The 22,919-nt window shown below is 49.5% G+C and overlaps 2 protein-coding genes across 5 annotated transcripts; both read left to right on the top strand.

Annotated features, from left to right (window-relative positions):
• ORMDL3 (ORMDL sphingolipid biosynthesis regulator 3) lies at positions 1-6,600 on the top strand. Of its 4 annotated transcripts, XM_003996789.6 has the most exons (5): positions 32-157; positions 630-708; positions 3,463-3,662; positions 4,382-4,533; positions 4,954-6,600. In XM_003996789.6, exons 3-5 carry the CDS (start codon positions 3,489-3,491, stop codon positions 5,087-5,089), a joined length of 462 nt encoding a protein of 153 aa, XP_003996838.1. In that variant the 5' UTR covers positions 32-157; positions 630-708; positions 3,463-3,488; the 3' UTR covers positions 5,090-6,600. The 4 variants fall into 4 exon arrangements, with proteins under 4 accessions (XP_003996839.1, XP_006940368.1, XP_003996838.1 ...); XM_003996790.6 differs by lacking the exon at positions 630-708 and having other exon boundaries at positions 1-157; XM_006940306.5 differs by lacking the exon at positions 630-708 and having other exon boundaries at positions 12-157; positions 3,468-3,662.
• A 142-nt stretch (positions 6,601-6,742) lies between these two features.
• Positions 6,743-21,350, top strand: GSDMB (gasdermin B). Its single transcript, XM_045044173.1, is given in 9 exon segments — positions 6,743-9,812; positions 12,659-12,796; positions 12,799-12,829; positions 14,459-14,501; positions 14,503-14,704; positions 18,301-18,407; positions 18,409-18,481; positions 18,861-18,935; positions 19,374-21,350. Coding segments are annotated over 9 exon segments (1,044 nt in total). The 5' UTR covers positions 6,743-9,577; the 3' UTR covers positions 19,514-21,350.
• The last annotated feature ends 1,569 nt before the right edge of the window (positions 21,351-22,919 follow it).

The raw sequence follows: 22,919 nt of genomic DNA, 5'->3' as shown, positions 1-22,919 counted from the left end.
CGCTGGGCGGTGACGTCGCGGGGGCCGGCGCGGGGCGCTGATTCGGCCCGAGCTGCCAGCGGGGTGTCTGCCGCCGCGGGTTGTTACAGCTGCTGGAGCAGCAGCGGCCCCCGCCCCCGGGCACCCCTCCTGGGCCCTCGACCGCCCGCCCTGTGCGGTGAGTCCCGGCGAGTGGCTTCGCGGTGGCCGAACCAGAAGCCTCCTCTTGGGGCTAGAGGCAGGGTGGGAAAGAAAGTGGGGGCTGCTGGGGAGGCGCCCGGGGCTGAAGGGGACCCGGGCAGGGTGAGCGGAGGTGGAGGGGGTGCATCAGCCGAGGGGGTGCATTAATCGAAGGGATGCCCACAGGGGAAAGTGGGGGCAGGAGACCGGGTCTGGGCCGTCGTGGGGGAGTGCTCCTGCTGGAGGAGGGGGGCGGGGAGAGGCTGGGCTTCGGGGATAAATTGGCCGCCTCCAGGGCTGGGTGAACGCGTGGAGGTGGGGGTGGGGCTCCGGACCGGGCTGGGCTTGAAGTGCGAGGTCCTAGGCTGGGGAGCGGAGCGGGAGGCCCCTCTTCGGCTTGAGTCCGGCTCGGATAATCCCAACAATAGCGAAGACTCCACCTCCTCTTTTTCACCCTCTTCCCCTGCTAGTGGGGGTTCGCCCCGGTACTTGCCGTCTTTCCATTTCCACCGTCCTCCCCAGTCCGGGAGGCTGGGCCAGAGCTGAGAGGTGAGCGACCGTGGCCCCGAGGATTGGGCGGTGGGGAGAATGAAAATGGCATTGTGGAGGATGCCAGGGACCCCATTGTTGGGGTCCAGGTTGTGGGCTTGGATGTTTTGTGCTCTTCATCTAGAAGGCAAAAGATTTGCTGCTTAAGGGACTGCCCTTACTTGGGGGAAAGAGTGGGAAGCGCGCACCTGGCAGCTGTGCTGGGGCGCACTGTGGCCTGGGCTTAGGTGCCAGACTGGGACAGGGATATTTGTGTGTGGAGCCAAGGGGGGAAGGGAGGGAAGGAGTAGAAAACAGCTACCAGCAAGAGAGTAGTTAACAGAACAGAGTTGCTGCAGGCTTTGGTTTGAGACGGGTTATGAAACCACATCAGGCACTGCCACGGCAGCCACCTGCCAGCTAGGGCGGCCAGAACTTTTCAGCCTCAGCTGCTGTAGACTTACTTTACTGGGTTCTTCTCCCTATTTTTCCCCTTCTGTGTGAGGGGCAATTGTTTTTTGTTTTTTGTTTTTGTTTTTTTACTCATGGAAGTGATTTGTACCCTTAGTCACACAAACCTCTTAAGAGTGTTTCCTGGCTGCCAATCTTTTTCTTAGTTTCTTGATTTCTCCTGTCTTTTTGAGGGTCTTCTGGGATTTCTGCTGTCAGGGGAGCTAGTGTTCAGTCTTCAGGAAGACACTTCCAAGGGTATCAGTTTAGGTCCTAGGTCTCGGCCCCTCCTGGACTCATCAAGCTTCATTGGATGCCCTAGTTCAGCCAGAAAGGAGTGTAGGATGATCTGGAATTCAGCAAGGCCCGTGGTATTGCTGGATAAAATACGGGGGGCAGCTACAGGTCTCTGTACTACCACACCTTTATAGGTCTAGGTTAGGGAGAAGAGGGAGGGGCAAGCAGTTTCTGGTCTGACTTGGGTCTGACTCTGCCTCTCTCCTTACTAGTAAGTCCTTCAGAGGCCTCACTTCCTAGCCAGCTCCCCACCGTCCCAGGCTTTGGCATAGTAGTAGGTGTAGTAGGTGTCCCAAGAGCCATGTTAGGGTAACTGAAGCTCCAAGTCCCTGGGAACGTAAACAACTGATTTAGTCTCGGTTTTCTAGTTCCTTGGGTTTCTGTTAGGCCCAATTATCCAGCCTAATGGGCTGAGCTGATGGGCCTCAGGAGCATTACTTCCAGGATGCACCCTGGGACATCTCACGCATGTTTGCATGTTGGGAGAGAGTGTTGTGGGTCACATTTCCCTTGAGGTCTCTTAGCTTGGAGCTCTCTGAGAAGAGGAAACTTGTTCTCATTATTCTGGAAGTAAGGAACTGATCCTTGAGAATCCTGGCTCCCACACGGCTTGGCTGTGATCCTTGCCAGAGATAGATAGCAACTGACTCTGAGGGGATTTGTTGCAGCAGGGTGAAGGAGGTGGCCTTCTGGGCACTTCCAGGATACCTCCATCTGGGAGCCCTTTCTGCATCCCCAGGGAAGATGGGGTTGTTACCATGGTGATGACCTTAGGGTCTTTACCAGGCAGGACCTCCCCTCACCTAGGGAGGTGAGCCAGTAGAAAGGCACAGTCTGTTCCCACCCCTTGCTGGTTACAGGGCCCTTAAGGATTTGGAACAGCTGAGCTCTAGACAAGGGGGCTGCTCATTCCCCTCTTTATGTGCATCTAGGAATGCAGCTGGCTTGCATTGTTTCTTGGGCATCAAGGGCAGCCCTCCTGGTTCCTCCTGCTGCAGGGCTGTGCCATTGGAACTGGGCAAGGGGGAGCATGGTGGTAACTTACACCTGGAAACAGGGGCTTGGAAAAGAGGCTGAGGTGAGGATGGGTGGGGCGGAGAGGAAAGGGGCAGGAGAGAGGCCCCAGGTGTAGTTTTGTGTCCTTGGGCAGGGTGTGTTGATGTGGGTTTCAGCTGCCCGTTGGAACTGTAGATGTTGGCCACGTTCTCTATCTTCACCTCTCCTGTTTTGGGGAAAAGGGCCCTGGTGGTTTGGCAGCAGAGTGGGCGGCATCACAAGGGTTAGCTTGAGTGGCTGCCAAATGGACAAAACATCTTGCATGGGTTGTTTTGTGTCACCAAGAAGGAGGCCTCCAAGTCTGGGCAGAGGTTGTCCCTAGTCTGTTGTTTTCTCTTTCCTTCCTCCCACCCCCACAACTTACCTGTCTTCCTGGATCAGGGTTGGGAGAGACCCAGGATTGGATAATTGAGATGGGTAGAAGCAGTGACCCCCAAATATTTCATTCACTGCTGCCTGTTCTCACCCCACCGCCTTTTGTTAATTTTAATGGTGGTGGGAACACGGGTAGGAGATGCCCCTTATCAGGCCCTCAGCAAGATGGTCCAGCAGGGGTTATATTGAGTGATTCTGAGGGGACAGTCCTCTTCTCCCCTCCCCTGAGCTTGGTGGGAAGAGGGTCCTCATCAGAATGCTCTGGAGGATGAGATTGGGGAACAGGCAATGGTTTCTTTGCTCTGGGCTGGATGTCTCTTGATGACCTATCCACCGAGGCAGTCCTGGTGCCTTGAGGGGCTCTGTCCCGATTGGACAATGTGTAGGGCAGCCTGGTGTTTATCCCAGCCCGGCAGTGGGAAACCAATGGAGCTAAGTCCACGCCGATTTTCTTTGTCCTCTTTGCTTGAGAATCAAAGCAGCAGAACTGCATGGAGTTCTTGGGGAAAGCAGTGCCTCCCTCCCTGTGGGATTTGGATGGGGTGAGGGGGCAGGGAAAGTGGTGTGACCTGTCTCACCTGTGCTGCTTGTTTGCAGAGCAGCGGCAGGAGAGGGGCAGCAGGATGAATGTGGGCACGGCACACAGTGAGGTGAACCCCAACACGCGGGTGATGAACAGCCGCGGCATCTGGCTGTCCTACGTGCTGGCCATCGGGCTTCTCCATGTCGTGCTGCTCAGCATCCCCTTTGTGAGCGTCCCTGTTGTCTGGACCCTCACCAACCTCATCCATAATATGGTGAGGGCCTGCCTGCTGCCCGTCCCGACCATGTGGGCTGCTCTTTGGTGGGGCGGAGGAGTAGGAGGAGCCCCCCAAACATGGGCCAGATGTCAGGGTGACACGCTGACAACATTTGTCACCCAAGCCCGGACCCAGCTCTCATCTCTGCTTTGTCCCCACTTCTGGGTGCCAGCCACATGCACTCTGATAAGAGGACTACAATTTGCAGATTTGTCCACACCTTCAGGATGTGGACCTGGAGGGAGGCCCGCTGGGAACTGAACTAAGGCCTCCAGAGAGTCCCCAGGACCCAGGCGCCCAACCTGGCACAGAAATGCCCCTCTCCCAAGTCTGGATCCCCAGCCATCTTCCAGTCTGGTGCCTCTGCTCCCTCAGCTCCTGCCTGCTAGCTTGTACTCTTTGGTAGGCAAGCAGGGGCCGTCATCTCATCCCCGCCCAGCTGGCACAGGGAAGCTACCACTGGGCCGGACGGGCATTTCTGCAGCTGAGTTCTCTCCATGCCTTATCCTCATGCCAGGCTGTCCTCTCACCCGGTGGGCTCCCTTCTCCTCCTGCCAGGCTCCCAGCTGCCCCATCCTGACCTCCAGCCCACATCCCTCTGCCCCTCAGAGGGAGGCTCCACATAACCCAGAGCACAGTTCTTTGACTGGGGTGGTGGAGCTGAGCTGGAGGGCCTTTTGCCTTTTGTGTCCTCTAATGAAGTCCCCTTCCTCCAGGGCATGTACATCTTCCTGCACACGGTGAAGGGGACACCCTTCGAGACTCCGGACCAGGGCAAGGCGAGGTTGCTAACCCACTGGGAGCAGATGGACTATGGGGTCCAGTTCACAGCGTCTCGGAAATTCTTAACCATCACGCCCATCGTGCTGTGAGTGCCTTGGGTGGAGGAGGACGCCAGCAGGCAGGCCAAGGCCTGGGGAACCCTGGGCCCTGCCAGGCTTAAACCCGTCCCCAGCTCTGGCTTTTGGCATGGGCATGAGCAGAGGCAGGGAAGTTGGAGCATCCCGGGCTCTTCTGCTGGGCTTAGGCCTTGTGCCTCCCTGGCCCTGTGTTTCACCAAATGGGCCTTCCTTCCTGCCAGTGACGTAAGCCCACAGACCTGGGATAAAGCAAGGGGACTGGGTCGGGAGGGACCTCTAGCTGAGGAGATCTTGCCACCCTACTTCTGTTCTGGGGGTCTTTCCCATAACTCCACACCTGTTGGGGATCTGCCACTCCCCACCCAGGAGTGAGGGAGGAAGGGTCCTCCAAACAGAGTCTTACGCTTCTTCCCAACCTTCCCACCCAGGTACTTCCTCACCAGCTTCTACACCAAGTACGACCAGATCCATTTCATCCTCAACACTGTGTCCTTGATGAGTGTGCTCATCCCCAAGCTGCCCCAGCTCCATGGAGTCCGGATTTTTGGAATCAATAAGTACTGAGGGTGCCGCCCCTTCCCCTGCCTGGGATGGTAGGGGAGGGGTAGAGGCCTGTGCTGTGAAGCTGAAGACAGAAGGAGCCTCTGGATCCTGTTAGAGATGGGGGTCGAGCCTCTGGGCCCTAGTTTCCCCTTCCAATTTCCCTGGTAGCCGACTTGACGTAGCTTGTAGTGGGGTTCAGGTGGGCCCCCCAGGTCTCTGACCCTTTCTGATTTTTTTTGATCTTTTCCTTTTGCCTTTTGGATAGAGACTCCGTGGGGGCAGTCATGGGACGGGCTGGGCTCCCAACCCGTGAGGCTGGGACAGGAGAAACCCCCTGCTCACTTGCTCATCCTCAGACTGCTAAAGCACTTTAACCCCTGCAAGAGGAGCAGGGGGGACGGTACAGCTTCTAGATTGGTTCACTTTAATTCTTAAGTTTTTAGGATGACACTCAGTGTGTGCTCGTATGTGTAAAAGCAAGTGCACGACGATGCCTCATCCCTCTGGGTAGAGAACTGCCTGTAGCAAGTCTCATGCTTTTGGCAGCTCCCCTACAGCCCACCCGGGGCACTGGATGGGAGCGGGGAGGGTAAGGAGAGGGATGGTGGGGCTGGGTGTGGATGGCCTGGTCTCAGAGGCGAGGGGGCCATGGCCACTCTCATCTTGGGCCTGGTGGAGGTGGGGAGGATGGTTTGGGGGGCGGGGATGGGGACAGTGAATTGAGACTTGGAGGAAGGGGCCGTGTAGCCACAGAGATTGGTATAAGGGAGGAGAGTGGGGACAGAAGCCAGACTCAGCCTCATCCTTTGGGAAGTGGTCAGGCTCGGAGAGTTAATTTCCCCAGGCATGGTGGTGATAGTCGGAAGGGAGGCTGTGGGGTCGGAGGTGGGGGTTACAGCTCCGGGGTTAGTGTGAGGAGTGGAGAGGGTTGGAAGAGGCCCATGAGTCATCGTTAGCACGTTAGCACATGTCCGCTTTGACACTGCCCTGTGCCGGGGTGTGAGGAGTGTGGGGAAACCGGGACAAATGATGAATGGTGGGGCCCTTCTGCAGCCTTCACCTTGTAGCCTCCTCATGCAGACTGGAGCTGGACGGGGCCTCTTGTGTGTACATGTGGGGCTATGGGGCCACCCCCAAATGGGGTGGGTGGGCCACAGAATGGTCCCTGCTCGAGCAGGGTAGTAGAAGGAGCCAGGAGTGACCTGCGGGCACTGTCTCCTCAGCCTGAGGGCGGGAGATGGGCAGGAGCCCGAGTGTGGGCTGGAGAGGAGCCGCCTTTTTCCCCTCCCCAATCTGACCAGGGTCTGTGTTACTTTTGAAAAGGTGTGGGTGCCCGTGCCCCCTTCCAGGGCCCTGAGGGAGGAGGGGAGGACATTGGTCCTGTTTCCTGCCTCCTGGCCCCCCTACCCCCCACCCCATGTATCATAGGGAACTTTCACCTCGAAATCTTTCTAAGCAACGTGTGAATAGGATTTTTACTCCCTTTGTACAGTATTCTGAGAAACGCAAATAAAGGACAATGTGTTCCTGTTTCCCCTGAGTCTGGCCTCTGCTTCCTGGAGGGCCCTGGGGGAGGGGGCAGGGGTTTGGGCAGCAGTTCCTGCTGAGGGCAGTGTGAGGGGCTCTGGGGCTGCTGGTCTTCCTGCTGCTCCCAGGGGAGAGAGCGGGAGAGAGCCTGAGGGGCTGATGGGAACTGGCAGAGGCAGCAGCAGAATCCTGCTCTGTGACCTGGCCTGGCGGTTCATCTGTCAGAACTTCTACCTCTGGTCTCCGTGGGCTGGCTGAGTGATGGCTTGTGCATGGCCTGGAAGGGGGTCGGTTGGGCAATGACTTCATAAATGAAGGCGGAGTCCCGAGGGGTGCCCAGCCCTTTCCTCAGAATGCCTTTCCCAGCTCTCACTTCTCTCCCCCTAGTGCTCTTTCCCTGGGAGGGCTGCATTTCCTCCTGGCCTCTCTGTCTTTGGAGGAATCTTCATGCTTCCTCCCTTCTGCCGTGAGCATGAGTGGGAGAGGAAGAGGTAGCCCCCCAGGACTTATTTAGGCTCCTGGGGCCAGGAAAGGGGAGGAGTCCTTTAGTGGAGGAACTCTGATCTTTGAGGTTCTGGACCGCTCAGTGTGAGCTGTGGCAGTGTTACGTGCTATTCCTAGGACAGGTGCAAAGTCCCAGGTAGATGGGAGGAGCTGCCTCAGGCAGGCTGGGCTTCTCTCTGGCTCTGGGCCAGCGTCACAGTGTGTTTGGAGTGGGTGTTGGGAAGAGTGCAGGGTCTTTGCCCACGTCTGCTGAGTGAGGCCCACACAGTGCTGGGAGGAGCAGTACACCTCCCTGGGCCCAGTCCTGGGGGTGGGGGTGCCCTGGGAGCTTCCATGGACCTGCAGGAGTATAGTCAGGGTGAGGGGCTGGGGTACATCAACAACAACCAGCGTTCAAATCCTGCTCTGCCACTTACTAGACTTGTGGCCTTGCCAAGTTACTTCTCTGAGCTTCAGTTTCTTCCTCTGTTGTAGAAGGATAATAGGCATTAGGGCTGTTGTAGGATTAGCACAACACCTGGTATAGTAAATACTCAACACGTGATAGCCACATTAGTATCATTACTGTCGTTAACTACCGTCATAATTTTTTTAATGTTGTTTTGGAACTGAGGGATAAGGGGGCCAGGAGACGGGCCAGGCTCGCTCCGGTGGTTTATCTCTGAGGACTGAGGGGTGGGGGCCAGAGGCCTCTCTCTGGAGAAGGAGGTGGGTGGAGAGGACAGGTGGAGGCGTCTCCCTGAGAGGGCTATGTGGGAGCATGTGTGGGGAGAAAGGCTGAGTCCTCCTTGCTGGCCAGCCTGTTCCCCACAGATGTTGGCTGCTGTAGCTCTCAGTCTTCAGCCTTGCCCACCGCAGCATGGCAGCATGGTAGCTGTTTCCAGCTCTATCGCTCTCTTCATACCCCTGACACGACCATAGCCATTGCCTGCTGGCACTTGGATTGCATGGTCCAGTATGCCTCCTGCACCATTCTCTGGCCCCAAACCCACCTAGAATACATACCAGGTAAAGATTATCTATCTATCTATCTATCTATCTATCTATCTATCTATCTCTCTTATCTATCTTACCTATCCTACCTATCTTACCTATCTTATCTCTGGCCTTATCTGCCTCCAGCCCAGCCATAATGTGGCTTATCTAAAGGCCTGAAAGATGGGGCACCTAGCGCTACCCAGCTTTCCAGTTCTTTCAGTTCCCTTCTTAGGGCTTCCTGAGACACGGTGGCCAGGACCTGTGCAGAGCTCTTACAGAGGGGATTCTCACAACCTCCATTCCTCGTGAGCAGCTGAGGTGAGTGGCCCCCAAGATAGGCCTGTGGGCCCTGGGCACTGCCTTTCCAGGCAGCCAGAAGAATTCCCAGGCTGAGACTGAGCTGAGAGCTGGCCACCATGATGGGGGCAGGGAAGGAGAAGGGAGCATGGGGGAGCAGATGCCTGGGCCAGCCAGAAGGGACTTAGGGGAAGGTAGCCAGATGTAGGATAGGGAAGTGGAGACCAGAAGGCTTGTGAGGGGAGTCCTGGCCCCAGGAGGAAAACAGAGGAGCCTGAAGAAAGGGAAACATCTCAAGAGGAAGGAGTTGCAGAGTGATTGATGGAAGGGGAGAGGGAGAAGGATTTGGAGGTAAGAGTGCGGGAAGGGTCTGGTGTGGTGGGGACAAAGAGCTGCTGCTCAGTAGGAAAAGGGAAGGACCGGCTGTATCAGGTTGGATTTGGTAATGAGCCTATGGAGGGTCCTGCAGGGGAGCTGGGGGGTGGGGGTACAGGGGCCAACTGTAGACCAGGAGAGGGTGAAGAGGAAAGTGGGTGGGGGAGAGGCCCCAGGTAGAGTTTTGGGATTCATTTTATTTTTCCAAGAGTAAGGGGACCTTTCAGATGGTGACCAGTAACTGGTGAGACAGGACGGGGGGGTGGAGGGCTATCCAGGGCACCTACCCCCAAGCCACTCTTGCATTCCATCTTTTCTCTTTCGTTTTCTTCTGAGGCAGAGTTATCACTATCTCATTGGGAAATGGTTGGTAGGAGTACCCATCCCACTACCTTGCAGAACACAGCAAGGGAGGGAGGCCCAGGAGTCAGAGCCAAGGGAAGAAGTAATCATGGGGGTTGGTAATGTGAGGTCTGGCAGCCATGCCTCTTATCTTTTCCTGGGTCCTCTGTTCATCAACACTGTGGGGGTCTGGCTGGAAGATGGTGGGCCTGCCTCCCTACCCCTCAGGCCCTTCTGAGCAAAGGGGCAACTCTGCTGTGGGAGAAAACAGACCTCACTCTTACTTTCCTTTTGGGATAAACACTGTTCCATCTTTTTTCCAGAAGGGTTCAACAGGGAAGTCAAATAATTCCAAGTCCTGATTGTTCTAGAACCTTTGGATCTTCATTGACCCCAGGCTGCCAAAGGGAGATTTAAAAACCTGAACCAATATCTCCCTTCCCCAAACTGAAACTGGCTTCTTTGTCTCCAGTTGGTCCAGGCACAATGTCCAGCCTATTTGAGGAAATCACGAGTTGTGGTCCAAGAGATGGAGCTGGAGGGGATATGATTGCTGTCAGAAGCATCCTTGACTCTGACAGATTTCACTGCTTCTCTTTGGTGAGTGGGAGGAGAAATTTCCGGAGATGCCAGTACCACAGGACAGACCTCACCCTAGAGGACATAGTGGAGAGAGAGAAGGATGAAGTGCTGTTTGATAAGCTGGATTCTGGGCTCCAAGGTCAGTACGAGGGGGTAAGAGATGGCCAGCCAGGAGACTTCACCCACTCCTGCTCTACCACACTGTCAACTCCCCATTGCCATCAGCCACGTCAGCCAGTCAACAAAGAACTTGTATGTACTAGAATTTGTTTGCATATGTCCACACACCTCAGTTTAAGAAATGCACAAAAGATGTTAACTGGAATTTAAATGAAAACTTGAAAAAAAAATGCACAGAAGAGCTGCATGGGGAGAAAGAACAGGGTAAGTGAAAATTTATTTTTATTGAAAATTATTCCTAAATTGTCTTCCTTTCCCATGTTTTCTTTTTGTAAATAATTCACTTTTAAGTTAGCTAAGGTCTTTTGATGTGTTTGTATGTTTATCAGTTAGATGGATAAATAAACGGAGGCAGTTTGCTTAGTGGTTAGGAAAGGACACAGGCCTAAGAGCTGAGGGCACCTCGTTTCTAAGCCTGGCTCTGCCACTCACCTGGGCGGCCTCTGGACAAGTTGCCTTCTCTCTCTCTAAGTCTGTTTCCTCAGCTGTCAACTTGACAAGAATCTTACAAGACTCAAATGATATAAATTAGGTCATTTATGACAGTGGTTGTGCAGAAGGAGCATTCAGTCAAAGTTCAGCCCCATCATTCTGCTGGCGGCTGTTATCCCTCGTGTCCCTTGGAGATCAGACTGGATGGGTGAGCAGAACTCCCTAAAGGCTTGAGGGATTTCTAGAGGAGTCTATTCCATTCCCCTGCCTCCAAACTCAGACTTTTGGGTTGCAGAAGCACCAGGGTAAATGTTGCTGAACCCTCACCTGGAGACTTATTTCGGTGTCTCAGACTTCAGGGTAAGGACTTTTACAGCTCAGACATCTTTGCTACAGCCCATCTGGATCTCATTAAGAAAAGAATGCAAACAGTACCACTGTATAGTTTTAGAGCACCTGCTATGTGCCAGGCATAGCCGTTATGTGACCAAGAGCAGCGTCCAGATTACTTGGGCCTTTCTACAAGTGGTTTCATTAAGTGAGCAAGGGGCTTCAGGAAAATTTCAGATGATCATTTTTCAAAGACTGAGTCAATTCTCTGAAAAGTAAATTGCTAAGAGCCAATTTACTAAAAGCTAGTCTCCAAAAACCAGTTTGCCAGATGACCAGTTCACTGAAAACAGAAAAAAACTTTAGACTAGGACTATGGTGTTTTGCCATGATATTACTCCCCAGGGACAGGGGGAAAGGCGTTAAGTACAGAAAAAAAATTGACAAGTTCACTTCCTTTAAGGGAAAGTCAGTCTGTTTGCATAAACAAATCAGGGACAGAGGTGAAACCAAACTTTGAAAAAAATCCTTAAGAATGAAGTGGATGGGTAATTTGAATTGATTTTTAGCAACTTGGCCTGCTTCCTTCTCAAATTGATTATTTTTTAATTATATGGTGCTGATGATGTGGTTAAGGTGGCATAGGTTTTTGTTTTGTTTTGTTTTGTTTTCCATTAACTAAAGTCCATATACTTTATTCTGATTATCTTGGTTCTTACCTAATATCCTTTCTCTGTTCCAAGATCTCATTCAGGATACCACATTACCTTTAGTTGTTGTATCTCCTGAGGCTTTTCTTGGCTCTGACAGTTTCTCAGACTTTCCTTATTTTTGATGATCTTGACAGTTTTGACGAGTACTGGTCAGGCATATTATAGGATGCTTGTCTATTGGCATTTGCTTGACTTTTTTTCCTCATGGTTAGACTGAAGTAATGGGTTTTGGAGAGGAAGACCATTGAGGTAAGGTACTATTCTCACTGCATCATATCAAGGGTATGTGCTATCAACATGACTTATCACTGTTAATGTTGACCTTGGTCACCTGGCTGAGGTGGTGTTTGTCAAGTTTCTCTACTGTAAAGTTAGCACGCCCCTCCCCCCCCCCATATATTACATTGTTTTTGTGCTCAAGGCTTGATTTTTCTTTTGTCCTGGATAAAGTACATGTACAATTTTACATTGCTCAAGAAACAAATGGATCCTAGAATGTTAGTGTAACCCATACAGGACTGATTTGAGGCACCATTTCCGGTTCTGTCATGTTTCCGTCAGTTACAAAATGTGTTTGTCTCTGGAGATCCAGCCCTGCCCGACCCCCTAAACCTGGCTGTATGAGTTCCTCCTCGTCTGTAGGTTCACATTTGGGAGGTCTGAGAGAAAGGCAGTCAGCTGGCAGCATCTCCACACATGCTCCGCTAACCCCGGCACAGCAGCTGACTCGGAATCAAGGCCCTTATGAAAGTGGCTGATCAGTCTGGGCAGAGTCCACACGGATAGGCGGTGGTCCAGGATTGCTTCACTTTACACCTGCGTGGTTCATACAAACACCGGAGACTGAAGTCTGCTTAATTTTTATTTCTCAATTGGCAAGAGCTCCTAATTCTTTAGCTTTACTTTTCCTTGGCTCATTTCAGCCTCTCAGATAGTTAAATAGGACTAGCTCACATTTATTGAGCATTTAGTATGTGTGCAAGGCATTTTGCTAAGTGCCTAACTGCATTTTTTATTTAATTTCTTCAAGCACAGGAAGTAGGTACTATCAATATTCTCCTTCCATGAATAAAGAAATAGATTCAAAGAGGTTAAGTGACTTATCTAAGGTCATTTGGTAAGAAGGTGGCAGAATAGGTGCAAACCTGGGATTATGTGACCCTTGTGGTGACTCCTGATGAGCACAGCATTTCCTGGGAGCCACAGCTGGAGGATCTCTGCAGAAGGGAAGGGGATTGTAGAGGGGGAGCCCAGGATGGGCTGCTCCGGGGAGAATTTTCTGCAGAGAGATCTTTTGGGTCAGCCTCAGTATGACCTTTACCCTTTCCAGGCCAAAAGCCTGAGTTCCAAGTTCTGGATGTGGTAGACTCAAAAGGAATGTTGATAGTGAAATTATCCAAAGAAATAATAATTGCAGGGACCTTCCACAGATCCCACAAGCAGAGAATCAAGACATTGGAGACCTGGATACCCAGCAGTATCTGGATTCCCTTGAGAACAGGTGAGGCTGGAGATGGGCAGCAGTGGGGAGTGAGAGGGGGAGATGCCCCTTTTGAGCACCAAGAGCATCTGAGATGGAGGTGCCCCGGCCAGTGCAGTCCCTCATGCCCAATTCCCGGCACTGCCCAAGCCCGTTCCTTACTCAAGCGTGGCCTCCTTTTCCGCCTTCGGAAAGCCTTCTCATTCTTCATGCATCAGCCTCCAGGAAACCCTCCAACACCCCCAGCTCACTTGCTTCCCTGCTACCCTCCAGGGTGATTGATTCTTCTGGCTTGGACCCAAACCTGCTGGTTTCAAGAGGCCACTTTCTGCTCTCCTATGAGTTGCCAAGATCTGTGTTTTGTGCTGTTTTGCTCTGCCTTGTGGCAAGCCATGCCCCTGTTCCTCAGTGGACTGGGAATAGCTTGTGACCGCAACAGCTTTTACTAACCTCTCTGTGTTTATCCACAGCACACAGTAGGTGCTCACTGAGAGTCAAAGTGAAGCACAATGAAATCACAGCACCCCTGTAGAACATTTCCTGCACAGAAAGTGCCACAACTCCACCCCATCAGGGGGGCACTAACCAACTACCACAGAGTTTCTGATGGTTGAGGGCATGGTGCTTCCAAGGGACTTACAGAGACATCACCAGCTTTCTCCCTCAGCGGGCATTTTATTGTTGGTGTGGGTGTTTTCTCCCCTAGCTGAAATTGTTGGAGAGTGTGGAGCAGCTTAGTGGAGGGGACTCAACCTTTCTCCTGGCCTAGCCCTCCTTGAGTGAAATGCCTTTTGTTTTTCCTTTTTAGCTAAAAAGTGAAAGGCTTCCACTGAAATTTTACTGGTCCTTTGAACTACCCCTCCCTACCATAGTGTTGCTGGGGAGGGGTCTTTGGAGTTTTTCAAAGGGAGCTCAATTTTTTCTAGAATGCCTGTTGTTTCTAGTATGAGGCCCTGTGGTGTGTGCATATAGAGTGGGGTTGGGGAGGGTATTAGATAGGTAGAGGGAGGTCAGCAGAGGCAAGGATGTAGGTCTTTCTTGAGGGTTGTTTGCAAATACCAGAAGTTCCATCAGGCTATTTTTAGTCACAAAATACATTTCCTTATGGAATCAGAGATGCCTTCTGGAGCCCAAGGCTGTGGACAATGTGGCCAGGTCCCAGGGACCAGTATGAGGAACTGGAACCCCAACTCCCGAGAACTGGGTGTGATGATCTGGGAAGATGCCTGTCTCAGTGCCATGGGAAGGGCTCATGCTTTGGACTCCTACCGACTAGGATTTGAATTTCAACTCTACACTCATTAGCTGTATGACCTTGGACCATTCACAACCTGTCTCTAGGCCTTAGTTTCCTCATGAAAATGGGTGCAATTGTGCCTACACCATAAGTTTGTGGTGAGGGGTGAAATGAAATGCCATGTGAAGTATCTCATGGTGCTGGCACATTGTAGCCTTCCACAGATGCTAGTGAGTTCTCTTCCCACTTCCCACTTCCTTGCTCCCACAGTGGGTAAAGTGACTACGATGGGGTGCCATGTTCTTTGGTTTTCCAGCCCCAGAGACCCTTCATCTCAAATAGGAACTAGCTGATGGAGAGGGAGAAATGTCACTCCTGGGAGCCTGAGCTCTATTCCCCCCTATTCCTTCCAGTGAGTTGAAGAGAAAACTACCTACTTTGTTGCAATCAATCTGGAGAAATGAGAGCAGACCTCTATCTGGTGACAGAGACTCTGGAGACAGCAAGGAAGGAAACCCTGAAAACTGAATGGCAGTGTATGTTGTGGAGCTGGATGGGAGGCAGGGTCTGTGAGAGAACCAACCTTGGCCCACCCATGGTAAGTCAGGGGGATGCCAGCCCAGATGTCAGGCTCTTCAGCTCTCCTTCCAGACCTCCCTGAGCAGTCTCAACTGCTTCCTGGCCTTCTTATGACTTCTCATCTTGCCCCAAGAAAGTGCCTGTGGCATTGCTAAGTCCTTCCCATCACTCTCTAGTAATGCCCTGTTTTTATTTGCTTCTTAGCATTTCTTGTGGTTCATAATTACATGGGGATTTTTTGCTTATTCTCTGTCTGCCTCCCTTTCCAAGATACAGGAGGGCAGGAGCCACAGTGCCTGGAATAAAAAGGTCCTCAATAAACATTTATTGACTCAACAGTGAAAGCAACATAAGTTTGGAGGTCAGATGTGGGTTCTTATTTCAGCTCTGCTGCTGGTTTAGCTGTGAAACTGGCTTACCTACTGATCCTCTTTGAGCCTCAGTTCTCTCATCTGGAAAATGGGGATTGTTTGGGAGATCAAGCAAGGTAACTATGTAAAGCACCCAGGGATTAACCAACGTGAACTCCTTTTCCTAGCACCAAAGGCCAGTAACCAACCCCCTAAAGCAGGTCCTGAGCTATTGAGTAAAGCAGCTCATCTTTCCCAACATGGAGAGAATGAGTAAGCAAGGCCTGATGGGGGCAGACCGAGTGCAGGTAGGTTCAGCTAGACTCTGTGTCAGCCTGGAGGGGCCCTGGTGAGCTCGAAGGTGGGGGGAAATTCCAAGGAAGGGGTGGAGGGTTCAGGGCTGGGAAGAAGGACTGAAGCTCCTTGTGCAGACACCCAGGTTTTGCCCCATCATAACGCTAATCCTTCCCTAGCTAGAGGTGTTAAGTCCTATCTCTTTCTGAGCTTTTTGTTTTGTTTTGTTTTGTTTTGTTTTGTTTTGTTTTGTTTTGTTTTGTTTTGGTGAGGGGCAGGGTATGAGAATGGGGAAAGATATGAAAGAGGAACTTATAGAGAAAGAACTTGTCTTTCTGATAACTGGTTTTCTCACTCTCTCTGGCACTAGCTATTTGTTTCTTGGGTAACACAAAATCCTTTCCAGAAAGAGAATGGCTTTTAGGCCTTCTGTTCATCATTCCAAAAAGGGCAAGGATAGTATTTTTTTTTTAATTTTTTTTTCAACATTTTTAATTTATTTTTGGGACAGAGAGAGACAGAGCATGAACGGGGGAGGGTCAGAGAGAGAGGGAGACACAGAACCGGAAACAGGCTCCAGGCTCCGAGCCATCAGCCCAGAGCCCGACGCGGGGCTTGAACTCACGGACCGCGAGATCGTGACCTGGCTGAAGTCGGACGCTTAACTGACTGCGCCACCCAGGCGCCCCTAGGATAGTATTTTTTAAAAGAAGGTAACAAATGGCCCAGAATTATAGGGTTATCAGGGTTGAGAATGGAATAGGATGCACCCAGGGGTAGGGACCATGGTGTGAGCAGGAAAAAATCCTGCCTATTGGAGAAGCAGATTGGATTGCATATTGGCCTAGGGTTTCCAGACTCTGACAACTTTGGCCTGCTTTGTGCAGGTTGGTGTGCTGGATCCTGGGGTCCCAGCCCTTACTGAAACCTGGGAAGCATAATTGCATTGCATGTCCAGTTCTCACATGGCAGCACTGGCTGTGAAAGGAGCACTGGAACTAGGAGTAGGAGGGTCTCAGGGTCTAGTGGCTCTGCCACTCACTGGCTCTGTAGCCTCTGGAGCCATGGTTATCCTGATGTTAGCATGACTAGAAGATCCCTGTGATTCTGAACATTGCTTCCTCTGGAATTTCATAGTCTTCCTCTGGGTCCCAGAAAGGTTGTACTGCCTAAGAAGACTTGGGAAGGGATAGAAAGAGGTCTAGATGTGGTAGAAAATCCAGAAACTCCCAGAAGTTGTAGAAGTGGGTTTTTCAACCCTGGCAAGGTCTTGCTAGCTCAAGAGTGAATCTCTGTCATGTAAAGTGCTACACCTGGGTGGCTCAGTTGGCTAAGCGTCCAACTTTGGCTCAGGTCACAATCTCACAGCCCATGGGTTTGAGCCCTGCATTGGGTTCTGTGCTGAGAGTTCAGAGCCTGGAGCCTGCTTCATATTCTGTGTCTCCCTCTCTCTCTGCCCCTCCCCTGCTTGCGCTTTCTCTCAAAAATAAGCATTAAAAAAACAATAAAGTGCCATAACAGGGCCATCTGGGTGGCTCAGTTTGTTAAACATCTGACTCTTAATTTTGGTTCAGGTCATGATTTCATGGTTTGTGAGACTGAGCTCTGTTGGGCTCTGTGCTGAGTGTGTGGCATGCTTGGGATTCTCTTTCTCCCTCTCTCTGCCTCTCCCCCTGCTCACATGTGCTCTCTCTCTCTCAAATAATTAATTAATTAATTAATTAATTAATTAAACAAACAAATAAAATGCCATAACAGAGGAGGCAGGAGGTAGATTCCAGTCCCTGCTCTGACCCACATTTGCTGAGTGACTGAGGACCCGTTGTACCCTCTCTGGGGTTCCGTTTTTTCTTCACTTATCTAGGCGTCATCCTATGGTTATCTGTATCTGAGGATGTAGGAAGGTGTTTGCGTATATAGTGCTTTGTCATTTACATGAAATGATAAGGATACAGTCTCCCTGGCATGGGCAGTGAGGGCTCAGAGTCCAGGAATGAAAACTCCCACCATTGGGAAGAGAATGTCCAGAGAGGGCTGGAGGTGACCTGAAGACTTTCTGAAATTATTCTTCCCTTCTTTTCAGAGGAAGATGGTTCATCTTGCTTAAGTAAGGATTGGAGCTAGCTGTGTTCAGTGTAGCTGCACACTCACCCTTGAGCCTCCTGGCTTCAAGGACTTCAGCTCAGGTGGGAGAGCCTAGTATATGTGTATGGTGGAGGAGTTGGGGAGAGAAGGGTAGGGCAGTGCCCAAAGCAGTCTTCAACTTTAGTCTGGAGGTTGCATCTGTCTCCTTAAACACAGTGGTTCTCATTGATTATATGTAGACATCACCTGGGGGAACTTTAAAACTAGTGATACCTGAGTCCCAACTCCAGAAATTCTGATTTAAGTTATCTGGGGATGTGGCCTGGGCATCAGGATTTTTAATCACTCCCCAGGTAATTCTTATGCACAAAGTTGAGAACCACTGCTCTAACTTTGTCTAAATCCTCACTACTACTAGTGTGGTCCAGAGACTGCACTTTGAATGGCAAGGACTAAGTAAGTTTTGATTTATTGGAGGTGGAAAAGAATTTGGGATTGGTACTCAACTGGGGTTGAGCTGGGAAGGTGAAGGTGAGGTTGGCAGGAGGCAATGATGATGGGTATCTGGGAAGAAGGGTGCTTTACTTGAACTGGAAAAGATTAGAAGGGAAGCAATAGAGAAGTGGTTTCATGAAGAATGGGGTTGACAGAGGCCTTGGTAATAATGGAGCTTGTTGGCTGGGTAGGTCGGGTTCTTAACTGCTGCCTCTACAGGGAAATCCTTGAGTTTGGAGGACTTCAGAAACATGAAGGAGAAGGTGCAGGACATGCTGAGAGGCCTCTAGGATCTGATAGACTGTGCTAAGCTGCCTCACTAAGCACTTCAACAAGGAGGAGCAGTGACAGAATCTAGAATAAAGAGTAAGGGACCCAGGAAAGAATTGGAGCAGAGAGAGGGAGGAACCAGCAGGAAGGGCAGTTACCGTACTGAAGACAGTCTGCTATAGTGGGACTGGCACTCATCTCCCCCATCTCCTGGCCCTCGGTGTCTGAGGCCCTGATCTCTGGTGACCTGGAGGGTCCAGCAGATCCTCTTGTAAGTAGCCTTTTTAATGCTTTTTAATGCTGCTGGGATCTTGGTAAAAACACATACAGAATCTATTCTGAATGTCCTGGATGCCTTGATTGGTGAGAAGGGATTTGGAAGTATGCTGGTGTAGAGGAATTGTGGAGCAAAGGGGTCTGTGGGGGTTCAAATCCTGGGAGGAAGGTGACATACATTGCCTTTTACATTTCATGAAGGATAGACTTTCACACTTTAGGAACTAGTCATTTTCCCCAGGCCAGGGGTTGGGGGATGCCTCCTCTACCCGCCTGGCAAGTCTGACCTCCTGCAAGCTAAGAGGGAAGAAAGATTCACCACAAGAGCCCATTTGGAATAACTCTCATCTATCATTGCCAGGGGCTCTCTGGAACCTCTTTCTGATGTTTGTCCCAGGTCTGATGAAATACTGAAGCCCTGTCCCTCTCTGCCAGCAACCCTCTTGACCCTCTTTTTTGCCCCCAGAGATATCTTAGGAGCAGCATCTTGTGGCTGAGGCCCTGGAAAAGGGGATCCTGTCCCTGTTGAAAGACCAGATAAGACACCCTGGACTGAGGGCTAGAGTCATAGTAGAAGTGAATGCCTGTGTTCTCAAGGGACTCAGAAGTCCCAGGGTACAGTCCTTCCTACTTCGTAGTTCTCTGTCAGTTTACATCCATTCAGCTGGTTTGTGGCAATTCCCTGGAACACATGGTTTCCAGGACAACTCGGGCTTAATAGGCTCTGTTGCTAGCCTATGGGTAAGAGAGGGGGGTGGAAAACTGTTAGTCTCAGGATGGCAGTGCCAACTCTGATTAGCAGTGCCTGTCACTGTGTTGAGAAAGAATGGGGCTCTCCAGGCCCCGCAGGAAAAAGTGCCATTATGGATTATTACATCTGCCATGGCCCAGGATTAAGAAGTGTGGTGAAATATTTGCCATTTCTGGTATGTTTCCTTGTTCCTAGCTTTTATAGTCTGGTGTGTTTCCTTCTAGGTGGAGTCTGTCCTGGAGCAGAACTGGGGTGAGCAGCCCCACGATGTGGGCTGTGACCCTGATGCAAGATTTCTCTGTGCCCTCCGTGTTGCTGTCTCTGTCCTGCTGCAGCTGGGTGAGAAGCCTATCTTAGTGTCTTCCTAACTATGTTAGCTCTTGAACCATCTGGATGCTCCCCTCCCAGACCATCCTCTCCCCCTGCACCCCCAGTCACTAGAACAATGTCTTTATAACAAACAGCTGACTTTTCTTTGATAGATCCCACTCCCTTCATGATAATGCCCCCAAATCAGCCTACATTATATGCATGGACTTTTCTAAGAGTGGCAGATTGATCATATTAATTTTCTCGCCTTGAAATCTCACTAAATAAAGTACTAGAAAAGATGTAAACCCACAATGATAAAGAGAACAAGGCAGCAGATAAGAGATTCTGACACATCTTTGGAAACTAGCAGGTTACTAAAGGAGTTTAAGCCGGGAGGTGTGGGCCTGAGATGTGCTGGAAGTGTAGGAGGAGACTGCTCTTCTCTCATCTTGAGGCTTTTCTCTTTAATATTTTTAAGACAAGGTAATTAAAAGTAAAAGAAATATATGCTTGTAAAGCATTTCAAATATTCCTCAAAGTTGAAGGCGATCTCCCCTTCTTTCTCTAATATAACCACTGTTAACATTTTGGGGTATGTTAACAGTCTTCCTATGAAACAGTGTTTAAAATGGTAATTTAGGAGCTTATGGGTGGCTCATTCAGTTAAGTGTCCAACTCTTGATTTTGGTTCAGGTTGTGATCTCATGGTTTGTGGGTTCGAGCCCTACATCGGGCTCTGCACTGACAGTGTGGAGCCTGCTTGGGATTCTCTCTCTCCCTGTCTCTCTCTGCCCCTACCCCACTCATGGGCATGCTCCCTCTCTTAAAATAAATAAATAAACCTCAAAATATGGTAATTTAAACATGAAACTAGGATGATATAACAAATTTGTTTTCTATTTTTTGCACTAGAGTTGTTTTTTCTTTTAAATTTGTAAAAATATCATATGCAACAAGAATTCTTGTAGATGCTGTTGGGAGTGTAGATTGGTCAACCACTTTAGAAAACTGACATATCTACTAAACACAAGCCTATGAGCTGGCGACTCCACTTTCTAGGCACGTACCCAAGAGAAATGAGTGCATGTCTTCACCAAAAGATATACATTTACAAAAACATTAGCATAAGAGCCCCAAGCTGAAAACTACTCAAATGTCCAATAACTTTAGGATGGATATGTATACTGTGCCATATTTATGCAATAAGAGAGAACATATTACTGCTATACATAACAGTATGCATGACTTTCACAGACAATGCTGAGCAAATGAAGTCAGACACAAAAGAACATATTTATATTTGGGTCCTCTGAGAAGCAGGTGCCAAACTAGAATTAGACATGCCAAAGTCTTTTTAAGGGAAGAGCCTGTGAAGAATAAAGGGAGAGGAATGACAAGTCTTCAGTGCAGGTTTGAAACCTGTGAAGGGAGAGAAGGAGGGAAGAATCGAGTAGGAAGAGTCTCAGAATGCAGGGCAGTTTTGAGAGTCTCAGTCAAGTTGACTTCAGCAAAGGTTGTCTACTGGAGGAGCCCCCATCAGGCAGAAATGGCCAGGCTCTAGTGTCCCTACCATGCTCAGCCTTTGGCTGGAAGCAGCCCAGGGGAGCTTGATCTCAGGAGGTAGATCTACAGGGCAGCAGCTAGAGGTTGTTAGTCAACTCTGCTTCTTGAAGCAGGTTCTCCTAAAGAAAAATCTGAGTGGCATCCTCCATGGCCACCACAATACTGTATGATTCCATTTATATGAGGCTCAAGAGCAGGGAATGCTTAATCAATGGTTGTTGAACTCAAAATAGTGGTTATCTTAGTGGGAATAGTCTTAACTGGAAAGAGGCATGAGGGAATCTCCTGGGGTGCTGGAAATATATAAAGATTCATTGAGCTAACATTTAAGATCAGTATATTTCACTGTATTATACATCAATAAAAAAAAAAAGTTGGGGCGCCTGGGTGGCTCAGTCGGTTAAGCGGCCATCTTCGGCTCAGGTCATGATTTCGCGGTCCGTGAGTTCGAGCCCCACATCGGGCTCTGTGCTGACAGCTCAGAGCCTGGAGCCCGTTTCAGATTCTGTGTCTCCCTCTCTCTGACCCTCCCCTGTTCATGCTCTGCCTCTCTCTATCTCAAAAATAAACATTAAAAAAAATTAAAAGAAAAAAGTTTTTTTTTTTTAAGTACATAGTGTATAATTCCATATAAATGAAGTGAAAACTGGATGATGGTGGTAGAAGTCCAAATAGTGGGAGCAGTATTGGATAGGAAGGGGCATGAAGGAATCTTCTGAGGCATTGGAAATATTTTATATTTTGATTGGGATAGTGTTTATGTGGATGTTTACCTGTGTAGACATTATTAAGCTATACATTTAAGATCTGGGCACTTTAAGTTTTGTTTTTTTTTTTTTTTTTTTTTTTAACTCCACTTTAAGTATTTTCTTTAACTACAATAAAAATTTTTATTTTAAAAACAATATATACACATGAACATACTTGAACAAACAGAAGAATACAAAAAAGTTAAATAAAAATTTCTTCTTAAATTCTTTTACCTTATAAACCTAGTCCCACTTTCTTGAGACAACCACTGTTTTAGTTTTTGTTACTATTACAACTAAAAATGATATTCTTATATTTGTTCTTGATTTATTAACTTTAGATAGTATTTATTGACTTCCCAGTACTACGGATGAATATTGAACAAGAAATACAAAGTAGGAAGAATATTATAAAAAAATCAAAGGTACCTATTAAAGTGTTTAATAAAAGGTGACAGGGTGGTCCCCTCCTACCTCCAACATTTTCCCCTTTCCTCTTCCTTAAATTCTGATTCCAGCCACACTAAACTATTGGCCTTTTATTTAAATGTGCCATCTACTTGTACAATCACATGCTATTTTTTAATTTTTTAAAGATTTTTTAGGGGCACCTGGGTGGCTCGGTCAGTTAAGCATCCGACTTCAGCTCAGGTCATGACCTCACGGTCTGTGAGTTCGAGCCCCGTGTCGGGCTCTGTGCTGACAGCTTAGAGCCTGGAGCCTGTTTCAGATTCTGTGTCTCCCTCTCTCTCTGCCCCTCCCCTGTTCATGCTCTGTCTCTCTCTGTCTCAAAAATAAATAAAACGTTAAAAAAATTTTTAAAAGATTTTTAAAAAAGTTTTTATTTATTTGAGTAATTTCTATGCCCAATGTGGGGCTTAAACTCATGACCCCTAGATCAAGAGTCACATGTTCTTCTGACTGAGCCAGCCACGCGCCCCTACGATGATAAGTTTTTTAAAATACAGGTTTCCTGGGGCGCGTGGGTGGCTCAGTCAGTTAAGCATCCAACTCTTGATTTCGGCTCAGGTCTTGATCTCACCCTCATGAGATCAAGCCCCAAATCAAGCTCTGCACAGAGTGTGGAGCCTGCTTGGGATTCTCTTTCTTCCTCTGCCCCTCTGCCCCCTTTTTTTCTCTCTCAAAATAA

Source organism: Felis catus, chromosome E1, assembly GCF_018350175.1.
Source record: "Felis catus isolate Fca126 chromosome E1, F.catus_Fca126_mat1.0, whole genome shotgun sequence".
Classification (NCBI taxonomy): domain Eukaryota; kingdom Metazoa; phylum Chordata; class Mammalia; order Carnivora; family Felidae; genus Felis; species Felis catus.
This window is presented reverse-complemented; position numbering and strand designations above follow the sequence as displayed.